Below are 21,294 nucleotides of genomic sequence, written 5' to 3'. Positions count from 1 at the left end.
GGAGGAAAATAGAGAGGGTTGTGTTTTCTGACACTTGGTGAGTTCCCTGGAACACCGGGGACACATATTCATGTAGAAAAGACGTACAAAAGTGCATTTTGCATGATAGGTCCCCTTTAACTATTATTAATGCAGTCTTAGTACATGATGGCACTCTTATTCTACTACTGTTTATATAAGAAGGATACAGGAACGTCTCCATGAAAGCTTTCTGTTTCAGTACGAGTTTTTACAACCTTTTACAACCTACAGTAAGAAGAAACAAACAAACCATAAAGTGAGAAAAAAAGAGAAACCGTCTGAAAGGACGTTGCTGTGGTTTTCCAAGGATCAACGCTTCCTGTTGTAACGAGAGGCTTCACCAACATGGGTTATCATTTCCACAAAACACATGTTAAGAAATACTCTGAAGGCATTTACATTTTTATTTATTTTTATTTCCTGCAACACAAAGGTGGAAATGAAAGCTTGCAGCGCCCTCCAGTGGACGTCAGGCGTGCTGCATCAAAACATCACTCAACCAAACTAATGCTTTAACTAGAAGCCTCTCAGTTTCTTTAACGTGATAATAATATGTTTGCTTTATTCCTTTACTCAGCTATATTGTTTATTACATATCTTCCCTTTAAATACATTTCTGAATCATAGTACACCTTGAATACACGTGCTTAGTAGATTTAATGAGGCCATATATCCCTTTCAGGAGTTATCCCTCTCCTATAGTGTGTTCTATAGGTTTTAGTGCATGTCAATGGTCTGCAAAGGATAACATCCCTGTGTTCCCTCCAGAGGAAGATCAGCAGGAGAGGACTCTTTAAAGTAGAGACACTACATACTGATATACACCTGAACATCAGCAGGAGAGGACTCTTTAAAGTAGAGACACTACATACTGATATACACCTGAACATGAGCAGGAGAGGACTCTTTAAAGTAGAGACACTACATACTGATATACACCTGAACATCAGCAGGAGAGGACTCTTTAAAGTAGAGACACTACATACTGATATACACCTGGACATCAGCAGGAGAGGACTCTTTAAAGTAGAGACACTACATACTGATATACACCTGAACATCAGCAGGAGAGGACTCTTTAAAGTAGAGACACTACATACTGATATACACCTGAACATCAGCAGGAGAGGACTCTTTAAAGTAGAGACACTACATTACTGATATACACCTGAACATCAGCAGGAGAGGACTCTTTAAAGTAGAGACACTACATACTGATATACACCTGAACATCAGCAGGAGAGGACTCTTTAAAGTAGAGACACTACATACTGATATACACCTGAACATCAGCAGGAGAGGACTCTTTAAAGTAGAGACACTACATACTGATATACACCTGAACATCAGCAGGAGAGGACTCTTTAAAGTAGAGACACTACATACTGATATACACCTGAACATCAGCAGGAGAGGACTCTTTAAAGTAGAGACACTACATACTGATATACACCTGAACATCAGCAGGAGAGGACTCTTTAAAGTAGAGACACTACATACTGATATACACCTGAACATCAGCAGGAGAGGACTCTTTAAAGTAGAGGACTCTTTAAAGTAGAGACACTACATACTATATACACCTGAACATCAGCAGGAGAGGACTCTTTAAAGTAGAGACACTACATACTGATATACACCTGAACATCAGCAGGAGAGGACTCTTTAAAGTAGAGACACTACATACTGATATACACCTGAACATCAGCAGGAGAGGACTCTTTAAAGTAGAGACACTACATACTGATATACACCTGAACATCAGCAGGAGAGGACTCTTTAAAGTAGAGACACTACATACTGATATACACCTGAACATGAGCATAACATGTCCTCTTTAAGTACTGAAGTCCCTTTTGCATGATCAGCACTGGAGAAACAGCAGTGAGAAAACAAGTTTTATTTTACATTTCTCAGTGGGTGTTGACAGATATTCAATATATTTAATCATGAATCCTTCAGATCTCATCTATTCTGCGCCTCCTGCTGTGATTTAAAACTCCTGCTCATAGGGGTAAAATACATATGGCACACTTAGAGGAAGGACTAACACTCAGAGAATAACAGGAAGCAGCCGAGGGAGGAGCTGACAGAAGTTAGTTTCATTTTGACACACAACAGGCTAAATCCCTCAGACGAGAAACTTTACATCAACTAAAAGGTAAATACTGATGTTGTTATAAATCTTATCAACATGTAAACTCCTCTGCAGACGGCTCTGCTTCTGTCCTCTGGTTCTTGTTCAGTCTTCTGCAGATTCAGCATGTTTACAGTCGTTTCTGTGCAGCCGTACTTATTCACTACAGACTGGTTTTTGCACGTTTGCTGAAGGGGAACTTTCCTCGCTGGGTGAACTTGTTGAAAACGGATGTAAGAGCCGCAGACTTAACACGAAGCTAAACTCCACTCAAAATGAAGAAAAAAAGTCGTTGTTGAAGTTGAGAAACTTTACTGGTAACTCCTTCACCATGACATGGAGTGAAAACTGTACAATACATATTACATGTTACTTGTTACTTGTTAGACGCTTTTATCCAAAGCGACTTACATACTCAATACTGTGGGCAATCCCCACAGGCAGGGGCGCTTTAAGGGGGTGAAAGGTTAGGGCGATTCTAAGGGCCCGTGACTGACAGGGGCCCAAACTATTTTAGAACAATAAGAAAAAAATAACCAATGTGATATCTTTTCATGGGGCCCAAAATCCCTGGCGGCGCCGCTGCCCACAGGAGCAATTTGGGGTGAAGTGTCTTGCCCAGGGACACAACGACATGCTGACTGCAGTGGGACTTGAACTTGCTACCCCCTCATTCGAAGTTCAGCACACTAACCACTGAGCCACAGCCTCCTACACAGAATGCAAAACGATTTTAATCTTGTGTTGTCTATTCAAACACCCTTAGTTGCATTGTAAATGTATACAATATAACATTACATTTTTCTTAATTTCTTAAACATATTTCCATCAAATAAGCCTTGATATAAGAACTACAACATGTTAACAATGAAATGTAATCACTTACGACATTGATTGATCAGTCTTTTCATGCAGATGCAAATGGGTCCTAAAAGTGCCTGTGACTACCCGATTTGCATCTCTGCCGATTAGCATCTCTGCCCGATTAGCATCTCTGCCCGATTAGCATCTCTGCCCGATTAGCATCTCTGCCCGATTAGCATCTCTGCCCGATTAGCATCTCTACCCGATTAGCATCTCTACCCGATTAGCATCTCTGCCCGATTGATGCCCGATTAGCATCTCTGCCCGATTAGCATCTCTGCCCGATTAGCATCTCTGCCCTATCTGCAGTGCGCATGTGCGAGATGGTCCGCCATATTGGACAACTCCGTACGGCAACCCAACTAGGACACTTGACACAGTGGCGTTTGGCAAAGCACACAAAGAAAACTCCAAAAACCGAGAGAGATGAGTTATTGTTATTACAACGTGACTTCACTATTATTTAACAACTCTTTTTATTGGGTTCTTTTATTTGGGATTTAACTTCTGTTAGACAGCTATATGCCATACATGTTTGCATACATTCACAGTAAATATTTATTCAGTATGATAGCTGTCTAACAGAAGTTAAATCCATTTCTCACTTATTCTGACAATGTACTTAACCCCAAATAAAAGAACCCAATAAAAAGAGTTGTTCGTTGTAATAACAATAACTCATCTCTCTCGGTTTTTGGAGTTTTCTTTGTGTGCTTTGCCAAAAGCCACTGTGTCAAATGTCCTAGTTGGGTTGCCGTACGGAGTTGTGCAATATGGCGGACCATCTCGCACATGCGCACTGCAGATAGGGCAGGGCGGCAGATCGGGTAGTGACAACGGCAGCCCAAATAGGACACTTGACGTTTAGAAGGCTCCCCAATTTGCATTGCGCATGCGCGAGTCATAAACGTCTCAGAGATGGGATGCCAGAAGGTGCTCAGCTATATATATATATATATGTTGTTTTACTATAAAGTAAATGTAATATTATTTAGTCTTATTATAAGTTAGTAAAAGTAGTTTTATGCTTTTATTTTGAAGGTGTATTGGGGCACCTGGTGTAATTGTATATACTGGAGACAGGTGGTGGTGGGAGCAGAGCACCAGTAATGCATCTGGTTTTGACCAGGGCACGAGGAGGCCACAGGAAAGGCACAGGGAAAGAGTGTTGAACCTCTGTTCGTTGCATATTGATATAGGAATAAACCATAAATAGAAAAGTAAAACAGAAAATGAACTTAAAAGTAAACGCCCACTGGGGTTCAATGATCAAAGTCCAGGCAAGAGTCCTTTCTGTGCAAGGGTTAGGGTTACATTACATTAAGAATTGTAATTGTATTTTAATCTAGCAGCTTGCTTTACACCTTGATAATGCAAATAGTGTGGTATCAAAAACAAAGGAACAATACAAAAAAGACATTTAAATCAAAATGAAGGGAAATGGATCTTAAAGCCAACACAGTTCATGTGTCACTCAAATGTAACTGTGAAAGTGCAATCAAATAGAGAGTATAAATGTACGTCAGGACACGTTCGAGTCTTGATTTGGATAGTGTGCCGTCGATGGGTTTCATTCCATTTCAAAGTGCTGTTTGACGCCGCTCTGCCACTCCAACATCCAATCACAGAGCTTGAGAACTACTCACGGGGTTTGTCAAACAAAGCACATGGTGTAGTCCCAAACGATAGCTGTGGATTCTGGGTAGTGTAGTGTCTTCTGCCATCCTAAACTCCGAAAAAATATTTGTTTCTCCGAATCAAAGGGGAAAAACACAAAAGCATTGCACACAATTTAAACCAATCAATGTTGTGTAATTAACAAGGATAATCTGGTGTTTTTGAGTTGATGAGTAGTGGAGATATCACTGTAAAATCAATCGACAGTAAGGGGAATACTTACTTCCGGGTGTAAAATCCTCCGTTATCCAATGGGAATGGACGCTCACATTGCCTTTAAATGCCGCCGACACAAACGAATGCCGTGCTTCCATGAGCGTCAAATCCCGCCGCAGATGGGAATACATTGCAATCAGTTGAAAGCTATTTGTGTCCGTTTATGAAGCTGAAGGAGCCTCGGAGCGTCCCAACTGGACGGGACCCTGACCAAGCGTCGCTCCTGGACGTTTAGGGAGTGAGAGTGTGTTGTGCGTACCAGTTATGTGCACCCCTGCCTATAATATATTGTTAAAATATAGTATAATAGTTGACCTTTAATCGATTTCCCCCCTCTTTCCAGCTGCTCATGGACAACATTGAACTCATCGTGTCCATCGCCTCCCAGATCTACTCCCTGATGGAGAAGGTGAAGGCCAACAAGAAGCGATGCCATCGTGTTTGCGATCGCGTCAAAGCTCTGGAGCGTCTGGTGGAGTCAATTCTCCAGCAGAGAAAGAAGGGACAAACCTCTGCAGACGTAGAACGATGCCTCGAGGAACTCTCCATCACTCTGCAATCAGCGAAGGAGGTCATGGAGAAATACTGCGGGGCATCTTTTATGATGCGAGTGCTGAAGTCCGGCAGCCACGAAGACGAGTTCAACACCTTGAACGACCTGCTCAACGACGCCTTCCAGGTCCTTTCAGGATCTCTGCAGGTGGAGCAAGGCAACGTCCTGCTGAAGGGGTTTGAACAATCCACCAGGGAGAAAGAGGACGAGCAGGACAGGAAGCAGGATGACAGAGAGCTGAAGATACGTGAGGGCAAACTGATGGTGGCTTTGTAGAGTTTCAGAACCTTGATTTGTGTTCGAACTTCCAGTTAGAGCGTAATTGCAATTACTTTGCATAGCATCATTAGCTTTATCAACTTTAGCTTGCCAAATAAACGTTTGTAAGATGTTCTAAATGTACTTTCATTAGGTAATAACACTTCTTCCAGGTAACAAACTAACCATTTAGATTACTAATAAGTGAATAGTTTATTCATATAAAACATATTTGGCAATTTAAGGCAATACTTTGAGATTTTAAAGCAGGGGTGGGGAACCTCCGGCCCCCGGGCCGTATACGGCCCGCCAGACCATTTGGTACGGCCCTCGAGGTAATTTATAAACACACGCAAAAAAGAAAAAAATTAAAGAAATCTAGACCGCAAAAAAATTAAACAAGCGAGTGCCTGTTTTCCCTGGCCAAGGTCAGGGTCCTTGAACACAACACGAGCCTAACGTGTCATCACGTGGTATATGTCTCGTCTGACAGGGTGTATGGAGCTAATTTCCTGCCATAACTCCACAAACTAAACAGGTTTTACAAAGGCCTCATGATTCACTAACAAACACAATGTGGTTTGCAAATACAAAACACCATCTACAAACTAATGCATTTAGTTTTGTAAAGAAAAAACGTATCTATCAAACAAACACATAACATTTTTCTAATAAATCATGTTTCAGAGACAAATTCAGCATAGGTTTTACAAGTACACACATTTTTTTTACAACTACAACACTTTTTTTTACAAGTACAAAACTTTTTCTTCTCACTGGCGGAATATTACTGCCAAAAGTCACGTGACTCACTCACGTGACTTTTGGCAGTAATATTCCGCCGTGGCTGGATCATACACACTCACACATGCTCACTCACACATGCTCCACGGCAGCAGGGGGCGCTACTGAGTCCATCCGGAAGGCGGGAGGTTGAGCAGAGCATGGAACAGCCCTTGCCAGCCTGATGACAGGTGTTTCTATGGAGCTATTTCAGGGTCATAAGTTTTGAAGTTTTGAATTTATTTGAAAGTTCACGTTTTTATCCTGAACTTTGAAAAATACAATGAAGTATTCAAACCAAAAATAAGTATTTGAAATCATTTTTCAGGTTGAATATTATCTTGATTCAGTTCAGCAATTCTTTTAAATAAAATATTTATTTTCATATTTCACTTTATACATATTTTGATATTTGAATCCTTATTTTTTTCAGTTGCAGATTTTACGTTTTCAGATTCAAAACAATTATTTTTTCAGTTTCAAATCTTGTTTTTTCAGGTTTCACATTGCTTTTCACCTTCAGATCGTTTTTCACTCTCAGATCTTTTTTTTTTCGCTTTCAGATCTTTTTTTTCGCTTTCAAACTTTTGGCCCTGATGTTGCTTGGGGGGGGGCGGGGCTTACCAAAGAGTAGTTTGGCATCCTGAGTGACAGGCCTCCCTCTGTCATGTTGCCTTCATGGATGTTACGTAGCGCGAGAAATATAACTCAATACTTTCTATACACAATACTCCCGTGATTGGTGGTAAACAAAACTGATACCAGCGTCAAAGTTCCGTTAAGCGAGCTGATAGATCTACGTTTTTTCTTTGCAAAACTAAATGCATTAGTTTGTAGATGGTGTTTTGTATTTGCAAACCACATTGTGTTTGTTAGTGAATCATGTGGCATTTGTAAAACCTGTTTAGTTTGTTTGTGGAGTTATGGCAGGAAATGAGCTCCATAGGGTTGCAGTTATGCGAGAGCACCAGAACGCCGCAGTTTGTGCGTGGCTCTGTCTTTAGTTGTAAGCCCAGTGGCGATCTGCTCATCTGTCATACTGATCATACAGTCAATAACTTTGTTGTTATTAGCATCTGGTTAGCTAGCTATGCTAACGAATATAAGAAGCTTTTTCTACAACCAGTGAGGTAAAGGCACATCTTTATATGATCATAAAAACACAAGAGAATAAAGTAAACAGGTATAAAATACTAAATGACAGTTAAAAAAAGTTGTTATTAATAAACAAGAATACAGCTTGAAAGGGAGTGATTTGTAAAATATCCATAAAGAAACAGAAATCTGCTTACAGTTCTGTTTCATATGGGTGTTGAGAGATGTTTCCATAGATCTCTTAATGTTGCTCTCAAAGTGCACCAGATTGATGCTTTTAACTTCAACATTTAAAAAAAAATCTTCCCGGGGGAGCATGCCCCCCGGACCCCCCTAGAGGAGGTTAGGTCCACCCCCCACTTAAAGCATGTTTACATGGATAGGAAACTAAATACATTTGCACACATCTTGTGTCCATATCTTTCTGTTTTGGTGGTCATGCCACACTGTGCATGTGCATGTGCGAGTCATGGTAAGATATCTGGATTGAGAGGTTGCTTTTTCTTTGCACAACATGAAAGAAAGGCCAAATGAATGGGCTGTGATTTTAGTATTTTTAAGCAGAGGTCAATAATTTGTACGGCCCTCTGAGGATGTTGAAAAAATGTAAATGGCCCTTGAACGGCATGAACGGTAGACACAATAGCTAACATACGATAACCTGCTTGTTAGATAGGTAGTTAATTTAAGCTAGCTTGTAAAGCACATAACTAATGTTTGCTTGCCATCTTGATAGGTATAGTTATCGTTGCTAACCAGCTTGTTAGATAGCTAACATTTGCTAGTTAGATAGAAAGCTAACATTCGCTAGCTTAATAGCCCACTTTATTTAATTTGAAGTTTAAAGGTCCCCTATTATCCTCTTTATGAACAATATATTATAGGTCTCAGATATATACAGAACCTGTCTCTGATTGGCTGAAACACCAAACAGATAATTGCAGCATCCCATAATCCCCTCTGTTTCAGCCCTGTTCCAAAAGTGCTGATTATGTGTCTGTAGCTTTAAATGCTAATGAGCTGCTGCTGGCCACGCCCCTCTGAGAGATGGTTAGTTTAAAAAAACACAATGTTGCTCTAGGAGGAGATTCAGGTGATAAGGTGGGGGGGGGGGGGGGGTTACCTTGGTTGGTTATTGGGTAATGGTTGCAAAACCCAAAAATACAGTGTGCCATCACAAAGTGACATAAAATGACATCCCTCTGTAAGATATTGTGTGAAATCAGGGCAGGAAATTGGTGCATTATTGTTGTCTGTTTTGCTTTATACGTGTTTGTTTGTTCCTCAGTTCTACTGCAGTATATGGAGGAGCAGCAGAAGCTAGCACACAAGTTGCAGGAAGACATTATTAAGGTCTTGAAAGTCTGTGAGTAGAGCATATACATACATATCATATACATAATAATCAATACGTCAGACCAGTGGCGAGCCGTGACTTTTATACCTAGGCCCTCTGACACCCCCCTTGCCTCGAAAAAAAAAAAATAGTTATTACGTCACAGCGTATAGCGGAATATCAAAACAACGGCCCGGGGTGCAAAACACATCAATGACAGCGACCCTCTACCACACAAAACAACACCATTTATATAAACACCTCTCATGACAGGGCACCCACAGCCAAGTAACAATTACAAATGAATTGCGTCTGCACGGCGGCCCACATTGAAAATGACTTAGGCCTACCTTTGATGATCAAATCACTTCAACACAAAGTCCATCCTCCGGTCCTTTTGGATGAAGCACTTGATGGCGGGTCATGCAGCTGATCCTTTGCCACTCCAATTTATCATTGTAACTCAATCTTGAAAATGACTCGGTTAATAATTTCGCAACGATGAAATCACTATCACTGACATCATGAACGAACTTATGCTAATTATACATCTATTGATCATAAATCTATCGATTAGATTTATGATTCGAAAATTATAAAAGTAGGGTAGACATGTGGATATTATCCGGCTGAACAAAACGTGCATTTATCTAACAGGTTCGTTTTCCACAGACCTTATTTGGAGCTATTTTCCAAAATCCTATGGAGAAATCCCATTGCTTTTTTATCGAGGGAACCCATGCGCAGCTTACTTCCGGGTTTTAGGACGCGTCACTGCACCACTTTATACACATGCATAAACTTCACAGCGGGCGGAACTTGTCATAAAGTCCGCGAAAATAAAGCCCACCCATTTAGAGGGAAGATATGATTGGTCAATTGTACTGTCATTTGACATTACTCTCTCATTGAGTTACTATAGCTGGCCCTCTGTGAATGTACAGAGGGACCAACAAGCTCTCCCGTCTTCACATAACTCGCAGAGACGGCATTTAACCCTTCACATTCCAACAGAAACTGAACAGGCAGATTCGAAAAATGTATTTATTTGGAAATGTTATTTTAAATACAATTTAAAAAAAGTTATTTTGTTAAAACTAAAATATAACTTTTTTATGTTTTAAAATATTATTTTTTAGAATAACTTAGGCCCTCAATTGAACTGAATTGCCTTGTTGTTGAAACCTACTATATAAATACATTTATATTGCCTTAGTAGTTGGAGGAAACCAAAACCAGAGCTAAAAGAGATAGAATAATGGACTTACATTACAAATCCTGACCCAAACTATGAACCATGTTTTCACAGTGGAGAAGCCCTACGATGAGGGCATCCAGATCATCAAACAGCAGGATCTTAAATACGAGCATGTTGACGGCCTGACCAAGAAGCCCTTCAGGACAACGCCAACCTCAGAGGTCTACAGAGGAGAGTACCGTAGTTTCCCAGTGGCCATCAAGAGATACACTGACCCTGCGACCACCAACATAAGGTCTGTGCACATTTCACGACAATACCAATTTCCTTTTTCCTAATTGCATTCATCATTTGGTTCTTTTGGTGGATTTATTCACCTTTAAGACAAGCTGGAGGAGATACAGCATGTCTGTTACCGTTCCTTTTTTTTTCTTCTTCCTCAATGCCACTGACATATAGGGAGGTGAAAAGATGTTTCGAAAAGGATGTGGAAACCATGAAAGCGTTTCAGTCGCCCAACATCCTGCGAATGTTTGGCATCTGTTTCAAGGACGAGACGGGTGAGTGGACTGTAGCATATACAATTCTGAATATAGAGTGGTGCAGCAATGAGTCCTCAAACCCGGAAATGAGTCAGCATTGTACCTTGTCTGATTTTCTTGTCTTAAAGTCAAGGTCTGTGGTTAACACAAGCTGAAGAGACTTTGGTTCTTAGACACAAAATACATCAGTAAATACCAGAGGTGGGAGTAAGTCCTACATGTGCAAGTCCACTGGAGAATGTCCTAAAACTAAAATATGACTAAATAAGAGTAATACACGTCATCCCTGTGAACATTAGCTGCCTTTAGCTTAGCAGTGGTGACGTGAAGTCATGTGACCGTGCTGTAGTTCCTTTATAGCTCAACATTAGCCTCCTTTAGCTTAGCGGTGGTGGCGTGAAGTCATGTGACCGTGCTGTAGTTCCTTTATAGCCAACATTAGCCACCTTTAGCTTAGCGGTGGTGACGTGAAGTCATGTGACCGTGCTGTAGTTCCTTTATAGCCCAACATTAGCCTCCTTTAGCTTAGCGGTGGTGACGTGAAGTCATGTGACCGTGCTGTAGTTCCTTTATAGCCCAACATTAGCCTCCTTTAGCTTAGCGGTGGTGACTGTGAAGTCATGTGACCGTGCTGTAGTTCCTTTATAGCCCAACATTAGCCACCTTTAGCTTAGCGGTGGTGACGTGAAGTCATGTGACCGTGCTGTAGTTCCTTTATAGCCTCAACATTAGCCTCCTTTAGCTTAGCAGTGGTGACTGTGAAGTCATGTGACCGTGCTGTAGTCCTTTATAGCCCAACATTAGCCACCTTTAGCTTAGCGGTGGTGACGTGAAGTCATGTGACCGTGCTGTAGTTCCTTTATAGCCTCAACATTAGCCTCCTTTAGCTTAGCAGTGGTGACTGTGAAGTCATGTGACCGTGCTGTAGTTCCTTTATAGCCCAACATTAGCCGCCTTTAGCTTAGCGGTGGTGATGTGAAGTCATGTGACCGTGCTGTAGTTCCTTTATAGCCCAACATTAGCCTCCTTTAGCTTAGCGGTGGTGACGTGAAGTCATGTGACCGTGCTGTAGTTCCTTTATAGCCCAACATTAGCCGCCTTTAGCTTAGCGGTGGTGATGTGAAGTCATGTGACCGTGCTGTAGTTCCTTTATAGCCTATCGTTAGCTTTTTTCTTCTGGCAATTGCATTTATTGGTCCAACCTACCTACAAAAATACATAATTCCTGCACCACTCCTTTAAAATGACAATAATGTGAGGTTGCCTTGTGACTTCCTGCAGGACCTAAACCTCAGTTTCTCATCATCATGGAGTACTGTGAGAAGGGAAGTCTGCGGGAGGTTCTAGACTCTGGTTGCACACTGAGCTGGAACCAGAAAGCTCGTATGTGCCGCGACGCAGCGCAGGGACTTTACCGGTTAGAATAACACAATCATTTATTTTATGCCCTGTTCATTATTGCTTGTTATGCACTGACTGCTTTTTAAATGTCATTGTACCTGTACAATGACAATAAAGGAATTCAATTCAATTCAATTTAAAAGATAAAATGTCCCTTCATGATGATAACATCTGTGTCATTTTTAGACTGCACCAGTCTGAAGATAAATCTAAAGTTCATGGATGCATCAACAGCAGCAATTTTCTGGTAGCTGACGGCTACACAGTCAAGGTACGGACACTGGTGCATGCTGGGATTGCTGACTGTCCAATGATTGGCGTTGGGGGAAACTAATAAAGTCTTGGTGTGGTTTTCAGCTGGGAGGCTTTGAGTTTTCACAAACTGAGACGTCTCTGAGAAAGCCAACGAAGGGCGGGGTGAACAGGTCCTTCACCTACTCCTCTCCTGAGTTGCTGGAACACATTAACAACTACAGCAAAGAGTGTGAGGTTTACAGGTCAGATACCGTCACTCTGGACATCAGGTTAATTCAGACATTGCATGTTTGTTTTCACTGCTGTACGATAACTTTGAAATGTTGCCCTTCAGCCTTGGAATCGTCCTCTGGGAAGTTGCAACTGGACGCAAACCTTTTGACGGTATGTATCTGCAGAACACAACAGCCAGGACTCTCCAACTCTAGATGTAATTGCAACTTCTAAAAAAAAAGGACCTCATGGTTGATCGCCGTTACAGAAAAAGATTAAATGCTGTCATATAAATCAGCGGTCCCCAACCTTTTTTTGCGCCACGGACCGGTTTCATGTAAAACCAGATTTACACGGACCGCCATTCAAAGTATAGGGGGATACAGGGCTGTAGTGCTGCCGGAGCGCACCGGAATGCCTCTTCGGCACTTTTTTACTGAGAAAATAAACAACATTTGCAGTAACCATAAGCACCGCTGTCCGGCAGACAAACACACTCAGCAGAGAGAACTATCATGAGACTGTGACGAGCGTCTTGACCGATGGTAATGTGTCAAGAGACACAGACGCACAGACGGATGTATCCGGTTATTTTTCTAAATAAAACATCTTTCAGACTGATAATCAATAAAATATTTTTGCATTCAATCTTTCTGTGCGGCCTGGTACCAAATGACCCACGGACCGGTACTGGGCCGTGGACCAGGGGTTGGGGACCACTAATCTAAATCACATACAGAAATGACTAGAAGTTAAAAACGACTTTAAATATATGAAATCAAAGCACAGCTGCACCTAACTCTTTTTGTACAATTAACTTATTTTCGAGATACATTGTTTTGGTCTGTAAATGTCAGAAAAGTTGATGAAGAACGGGGAACAGGAATGTCTGAACAGAATGGCAATCCATCCAAAGTTTCAGACTAAAATGGTGCTGCTAGGATGACTAAAACTACAATTTAGGCTTCTTCTTTTGTCCTTATTGCGTTTGCGATTGTCTTTCAGGTTTGAAGACAGCTAAAGAAGTCGAACAGAAAGTGTTCGTAGACAAATACCAGGAGCGGCTTGACGACTGTCCCAAAGAACTAGAACTTCTGATCAACGCCTGCCGGGCCTACGATCCCTTCCAGAGACCGTCTGCTGGAGGTAACTTACCGCCATCACCATGTGCACCTTTAGGTAAAACAGGTATCTGCTAGACTGTCTTACAAAGGACAGACTTTAAGGCCCTGACCCACCAAGCAGATTATCATCGATTTGCAAATTTGAGCTTCTGTTGGCCATGTTTTTTGCGGTGAGTCCCGCACTGTCAGCAAATAAACCTTAAAAAATGTATTAACTCTGATTGGCTGTTGAGCGAATCATTGCATAGTTATAATAGTGCATAGCGTGATAGTTGCAGTGGTGGAATGAGTACTGTATTTACTAAGTTTATTGTAAGTACCTCCATAACAGGGAACAGTTTGTTACCATCAATGGCTCAAATCCCCCCCCAGTCCCAGTCAATCACGGTGTCCCCCAGGGCTCTGTGCTTGGCCCCCTCCTGTTCACCATTTACATGCTCCCCCTCGGCCAGATCATCCGCCATCATGGACTCAACTTCCACTGCTATGCTGATGATACCCAAATCTATCTCAGCACTACTCCATCCTCCCAGCTCCCCCCTCAGTCCCTTGTCAACTGCCTGCACGAAATAAAAACCTGGATGTCATCAAATGTCCTCAACCTTAACAGCAAGAAAACAGAGCTCATGGTTGTGGCACCCAAGGCGCTGCTCCTGAAGTCTGCAACCTGGGTGTCATCTTTGACTCCACCCTTTCCTTCTACTCCCACATCACGTCCGTCACCAAATCTGCTTTTTTCGTTTAAAGAACATTGCCAGACTCCTGTAGCAGAAACCTTAGTCCATGCGTTTGTCACCTCCCGTTTGGACTACTGCAATGGTGTCCTGTTCGGGGTACCCAACAAAGCCCTGGACAGGCTCCAGTACGTCCAAAACTGTGCTGCTAGGGTACTCACGCATACAAGGCCGTGGCAGCACATCACTCCCGCCCTCATCCACCTCCACTGACTGCCGGTCAAGTCACGCATATCATGTAAAATCCTCCTCCTCACCTTCAGACACTGGCCTGCTCACCACTGCCTGCACCAACCTGCGACCCTTCGGGGACAGAGCCTTCAGTGTGGCAGCCCCCACCCTCTGCTCTCCCTGCGGTGATCCGCAACATCCCCACGCTTGACGCCTTTAAAAGGGCCCTCAAGTCCCATCTGTTTGCCAAGGCCTTCGGCCCCTAATTTATTTGTTGTTTTTTCTGTCTGACCGTTTGTCTTACTGTTTTTGTTTTTTGTTGAAAAATATAATAAATAATAATAATAATAATAATAATAATTATTATTATTATTATTATTAAGTACTGTTGCCTTTGCAGACCATTTACACACAAAAAGCACAGTAGGGCCCTTTAACCGTAGAATATCTCCACCAATAACAATACTAATATGGTGTCTATCTCTCTCTCCCACAGAGCTGGCGAAGAAACTGAAGAAATGGGTGACACAGTTGGAGAAGGTGTAAAGCCTTCATGCCTCTCAGTCTGCAGTACTCAGGGTTTCTGATCACGGATATCCTCAGGAGACCAAATGATATGATACACTTTGTTGAAGAAAGGAAGAAAATGGAACAATGTATTTTATTATATAAAGCTTAAATATGTTAAAAACTGTGTTAAACTCTGAATGCCATAGTCATGTATCGTATAGTTTAATGCTTTAGCAATATAAACAGGATGTATAACAGAAATCCTTACATGGGTACTTGTAAAGACCTATGTAGCAAAGTACGCACTTCCTCTTTCCAGGAGATGAACTTTTTACGCACTCCCGCTTTTAGATTGAACTTCTTACGCACTTCCCCTTTCGAGGAGATGAACATCTGTTATGTATTTCCTTGCGGGAGGTGAACATTTAACCACAGCAACAAAGAAGGACACCTCTAACGCACCAGCTTGCAGGCACAGGATGTGACAAACCACGTGTCAAATCACGTGACAGGCCGCGGGAAAGAAGATGATAAAAGGAGACTGAAGAACATTGGAAATCAGTTCCTGTTGAACTCAGCAGCTCTAGCAGAAGACGGAAGAAAGATACTAACTAGTAGTGTAACTTAGACCCCAGATATAATATATATCTGAGCAAACCTAGACGGAGCAGATATCATCTATATCTGAGCTAAACGCAGTTCATTATAGTGTGTGGTGTTATAACTTGTGAAACTTTAAATAAAACGACCTGTTCACACTTGTGAGAGGAAACTAAAGTTCATGTAGCCCTTCTGATTATTGCTGGATAAGTGACAAATGAGACGGAAATGTAACCTGTTCCCACATAGCTTGAGTCCTGAGTCCAGACTGATTCCAGCGTCCTGTCTCCTTGGCTGAGGATCGATCCCTGACGGAGTCTGCAGTCTCCCAGAGAGAACAGCGGGTAAGTCGCACCTAGGTAACTCTGTTGCTGAATTCTGGGTCATATTGGAGGTCGCCGTGATCGATTGATCTGAAATACGGCAGCAGTGCTTTACGGGTATTGAATCCCAAGGTTTCAGAGGTGTGTTCATTAAGGTCTGTGATCAAAGTCTAAAGGGAGAAACTAACAGGGGAAAGTTAAATGGTGTAAAATTGATGAATGGAGGTAGTATAGAAAGAAGGGAGTTTGTCGGTACCTCGTGGTGGTGTGTGAGGACACACCTTTTATGCCCGGACTGAGTAAAACTGTAACGTTTAAGAACTTATAAAGTTGTTCTATTGCAGAAGCCATTCCAACCGCACTATTTGGTTCCTAATGGTTCTTAAGTCCTATCTTAGACTTCCCATCTTATCTAACCCTCAACACACTATTACAGCTCTGTATAACTCTGAAAGTCATTATTTAATCGGGACTTTAGCTGTCCTGTCTTTGGTTCAAATGTGCATGAGACTGCAAGTAGTGTGTGTGTGTGTGTGTGTGTGTGTGTGTGTGTGTGTGTGTGTGTGTGTGTGTGTGTGTGTGTGTGTGTGTGTGTGTGTGTGTGTGTGTGTGTGTGTGTGTGTGTGTGTGTGTGTGTGTGTGTGTGTGTGTGTGTGTGTGTGTACATCAAAGTTGAGGCCAACAAAAGAATGAGAGCCGGCAGTATGGGAGGTGTGTTGGCCTTTTATCCCCAGGTGTGGCTCATCAGGTGAACGACTTGAACACCTGTAACACAAATTAGAGCCAGCAACAGAGGTGGGAAGTAGTGAAGTACAAGTACTTCATTACTGTACTTAAGTACATGTTTCTGGTATCAGTACTTTACTCCACTACTTATTTTTCTGACCACTTTTTACTTTGACTTCTCACATGTTGAACCCAAATACCTGTACTTTCTACTTCTTACATGTTGAACCCAAATACCTGTACTTTCTACTTCTTACATGTTGAACACAAATACCTGTACTTTCTACTTCTTACATGTTGAACCCAAATACCTGTACTTTCTACTTCTCACATGTTGAACACAAATACCTGTACTTTCTACTTCTTACATGTTGAACACAAATACCTGTACTTTCTACTTCTCACATTTTGAACACAAATACCTGTACTTTCTACTTCTTACATGTTGAACCCAAATACCTGTACTTTCTACTTCTCACATTTTGAACACAAATACCTGTACTTTCTACTTCTTACATGTTGAACACAAATACCTGTACTTTCTACTTCTTACATGTTGAACCCAAATACCTGTACTTTCTACTTCTTACATGTTGAACCCAAATACCTGTACTTTCTACTTCTTACATGTTGAACACAAATACCTGTACTTTCTACTTCTCACATGTTGAACACAAATACCTGTACTTTCTACTTCTTACATGTTGAACCCAAATACCTGTACTTTCTACTTCTCACATGTTGAACACAAATACCTGTACTTTCTACTTCTTACATGTTGAACACAAATACCTGTACTTTCTACTTCTTACATGTTGAACCCAAATACCTGTACTTTCTACTTCTTACACTTTGAACCCAAATACCTGTACTTTCTACTTCTTACATGTTGAACACAAATACCTGTACTTTCTACTTCTTACATGTTGAACACAAATACCTGTACTTTCTACTTCTTACATGTTGAACCCAAATACCTGTACTTTCTACTTCTCACATGTTGAACACAAATACCTGTACTTTCTACTTCTTACATGTTGAACACAAATACCTGTACTTTCTACTTCTCACATTTTGAACACAAATACCTGTACTTTCTACTTCTTACATGTTGAACCCAAATACCTGTACTTTCTACTTTCTCACATTTTGAACACAAATACCTGTACTTTCTACTTCTTACATGTTGAACACAAATACTGTACTTTCTACTTCTTACATGTTGAACCCAAATACCTGTACTTTCTACTTCTTACAATGTTGAACCCAAATACCTGTACTTTCTACTTCTTACATGTTGAACACAAATACCTGTACTTTCTCTCATTACTTTCTTACATGTTGAACACAATACCTGTACTTTCTACTTCTCACATGTTGAACACAAATACCTGTACTTTCTACTTCTTACATGTTGAACACAAATACCTGTACTTTCTACTTCTTACATGTTGAACCCAAATACCTGTACTTTCTACTTCTTACACTTTGAACCCAAATACCTGTACTTTCTACTTCTTACATGTTGAACACAAATACCTGTACTTTCTACTTCTTACATGTTGAACCCAAATACCTGTACTTTCTACTTCTTACATGTTGAACACAAATACCTGTACTTTCTACTTCTTACATGTTGAACACAAATACCTGTACTTTCTACTTCTTACATGTTGAACCCAATACCTGTACTTTCTACTTCTTACATGTTGAACCCAAATACCTGTACTTTCTACTTCTTACATGTTGAACACAAATACCTGTACTTTCTACTTCTCACATGTTGAACACAAATACCTGTACTTTCTACTTCTTACATGTTGAACCCAAATACCTGTACTTTCTACTTCTTACATTTTGAACACAAATACCTGTACTTTCTACTTCTTACATGTTGAACACAAATACCTGTACTTTCTACTTCTTACACTTTGAACCCAAATACCTGTACTTTCTACTTCTTACATGTTGAACACAAATACCTGTACTTTCTACTTCTTACATGTTGAACCCAAATACCTGTACTTTCTACTTCTCACATGTTGAACACAAATACCTGTACTTTCTACTTCTTACATGTTGAACCCAAATACCTGTACTTTCTACTTCTTACATGTTGAACCCAAATACCTGTACTTTCTACTTCTTACATGTTGAACACAAATACCTGTACTTTCTACTTCTTACATGTTGAACCCAAATACCTGTACTTTCTACTTCTTACATGTTGAACACAAATACCTGTACTTTCTACTTCTTACATGTTGAACCCAAATACCTGTACTTTCTACTTCTTACATGTTGAACACAAATACCTGTACTTTCTACTTCTTACATGTTGAACCCAAATACCTGTACTTTCTACTTCTTACATGTTGAACACAAATACCTGTACTTTCTACTTCTTACATGTTGAACCCAAATACCTGTACTTTCTACTTCTTACATGTTGAACACAAATACCTGTACTTTCTACTTCTTACATGTTGAACCCAAATACCTGTACTTTCTACTTCTTACATGTTGAACCCAAATACCTGTACTTTCTACTTCTCACATGTTGAACACAAATACCTGTACTTTCTACTTCTTACATGTTGAACACAAATACCTGTACTTTCTACTTCTCACATGTTGAACCCAAATACCTGTACTTTCTACTTCTTACATGTTGAACCCAAATACCTGTACTTTCTACTTCTTACATGTTGAACACAAATACCTGTACTTTCTACTTCTTACATGTTGAACACAAATACCTGTACTTTCTACTTCTTACATGTTGAACCCAAATACCTGTACTTTCTACTTCTTACATGTTGAACCCAAATACCTGTACTTTCTACTTCTTACATGTTGAACACAAATACCTGTACTTTCTACTTCTTACATGTTGAACCCAAATACCTGTACTTTCTACTTCTCACATTTTCCAAACAGGCTGGTTCCTTTAGTTTGAATGTGTGTTTGGTGGCGTGATCATTATTATTTAGAGTCATTGCGTGCCTATTGATTTGAACACGATCCGTGTATCCATCATTTCCTGGTCTTCTCTAAAGAAGAGGGACCAATGAAAACGTTGTCATGTTGCCGTTGTTCAGCATGGAAACATTCATTAGCTAACAATGACATTATTGTTCTATTAATATAAAGGGAGGTCAGGTACTCTTTAAAACAGCTGCTAGTTATGGGTACTTTTTACTGAAGTACATTTCAAAGCCCTCTTTACTTTGACTTGAGTAAAGAAGTTTAGTCAGTACTTCTACTTTTACCAGAGTATTTTTAAACACGAGTATCTGTACTTCTACTTGAGTAAAGGATGTGTGTACTTTTGCCATCTCTGGCCAGCAAGCAGAACACAAACACAGAGACCCCTAGTGGACTGGAGGGGGTCGTAACACCCCTTAAAAATGGGGTTCCCCCTAGAGCTGGGGTGGGCAATTATTTTTTACAAGGGGCCACTTCAGAAACTCGAGCTGTGTTGGGGGGCCGAATCAAAAATAAGTTGAACTTAATTCTGCTCAATATACCAATACTGAAAAGATGTTTTACAGTATGTTAAAGATAAGAAATGAATCAGCTTTATACAAAAAGAAATGAGTGCTTTTGATTTTTGTTTTTCAGTTAATTTTACTTGTTCAGTGAGAAAAATCCAGTCTGTCTTGGGCTTGAACAAGTGCACGGAAATCTGGTTCAATGTCTGAGGTGGATATGCGAAGGACAGCTGAGAGGTGATCATCAGTGATAGAGGATCTGTATCTGGATTTGTTGAACTTCATCACTGAGAATGTCTGTTCACATATGTAGGTAGATCCAAAGAGGACCATCATCTTCTGAGCACGTCTCCTGATGTGTGGAAAGTTCTCCTCTTTCAGGGAAGAGTAAAACTCAGGCAGTGAGACTGACCTAAAGTGCTCTGACAGAAGTGTGTCAGACTGCAGGTCAATGAGTTCAAGCTGAACATCACTGGGTGCATCATCCACATGGCATGTAAATGGGGAAAAGATCATGTTCATTTCATTCTCAACTGTTTTGAAGTCTTTAAATCGCCTTGAAAACTCACCATGCAGTGCTTCTAACATGGATGAGTACCTCTGGAGGTGATCAGCTGATGGTGTGGCTTCCTTCAGTGTTGGCAAGTGCGTGAGAATGTTGTCCTCCATTTGGCTTGAGGGAAGCGTAGGAAGATGAGTAGCTGGGCAGTGTCACGTACATAGCAGCTCTCATCCAAAGCCAAGGAAAAAAAGTCAAAGTTGACCGCTCTGTTCTGCAGCTGAAGCTCCAGATTTCCCGCGATGTCCTCAATTCTCCTCGTAACAGTGCGTCGGGAGAGCGGCACTTTCTCAAATGCCTCCTTTTTCTCCGGGCATAGTGCGGCAGAGTCCAACAAACACTCCTTAATGAACTCTCCGTCCGAAAACGGTTTACTTTTAAGACATAACTCGTCTTGACAGCTGCATCTCTGGATGTGGAATGTTTTGTGGAAATGTGTTGTTGGCTTTGCAGCTTAGCTAGCAAAGCATCCGACCCCTTTGCCCGCTCTTCCTCAGACAGGTT

At 41.0% G+C, this 21,294-nt stretch overlaps 1 protein-coding gene across 1 annotated transcript; it reads left to right on the top strand.

Annotated features, from left to right (window-relative positions):
• Window positions 1–2,091: 2,091 nt before the first annotated feature.
• On the top strand, window positions 2,092–15,865 carry LOC117479817 (mixed lineage kinase domain-like protein). Its single transcript, XM_034126908.1, has 11 exons — window positions 2,092–2,182; window positions 5,259–5,715; window positions 8,893–8,970; window positions 10,250–10,433; window positions 10,598–10,698; window positions 11,962–12,097; window positions 12,268–12,352; window positions 12,439–12,578; window positions 12,671–12,720; window positions 13,555–13,695; window positions 15,075–15,865. Exons 2-11 carry the CDS (start codon window positions 5,265–5,267, stop codon window positions 15,122–15,124), a joined length of 1,416 nt encoding a protein of 471 aa, XP_033982799.1. The 5' UTR covers window positions 2,092–2,182; window positions 5,259–5,264; the 3' UTR covers window positions 15,125–15,865.
• The last annotated feature ends 5,429 nt before the right edge of the window (window positions 15,866–21,294 follow it).

The sequence above is a fragment of the Trematomus bernacchii genome, unplaced genomic scaffold, assembly GCF_902827165.1.
Source record: "Trematomus bernacchii unplaced genomic scaffold, fTreBer1.1, whole genome shotgun sequence".
In the NCBI taxonomy this organism is placed as follows: domain Eukaryota; kingdom Metazoa; phylum Chordata; class Actinopteri; order Perciformes; family Nototheniidae; genus Trematomus; species Trematomus bernacchii.
Note: the sequence above shows the minus strand (reverse complement) of the source record. Positions and strands in the feature narration are given on the sequence as shown.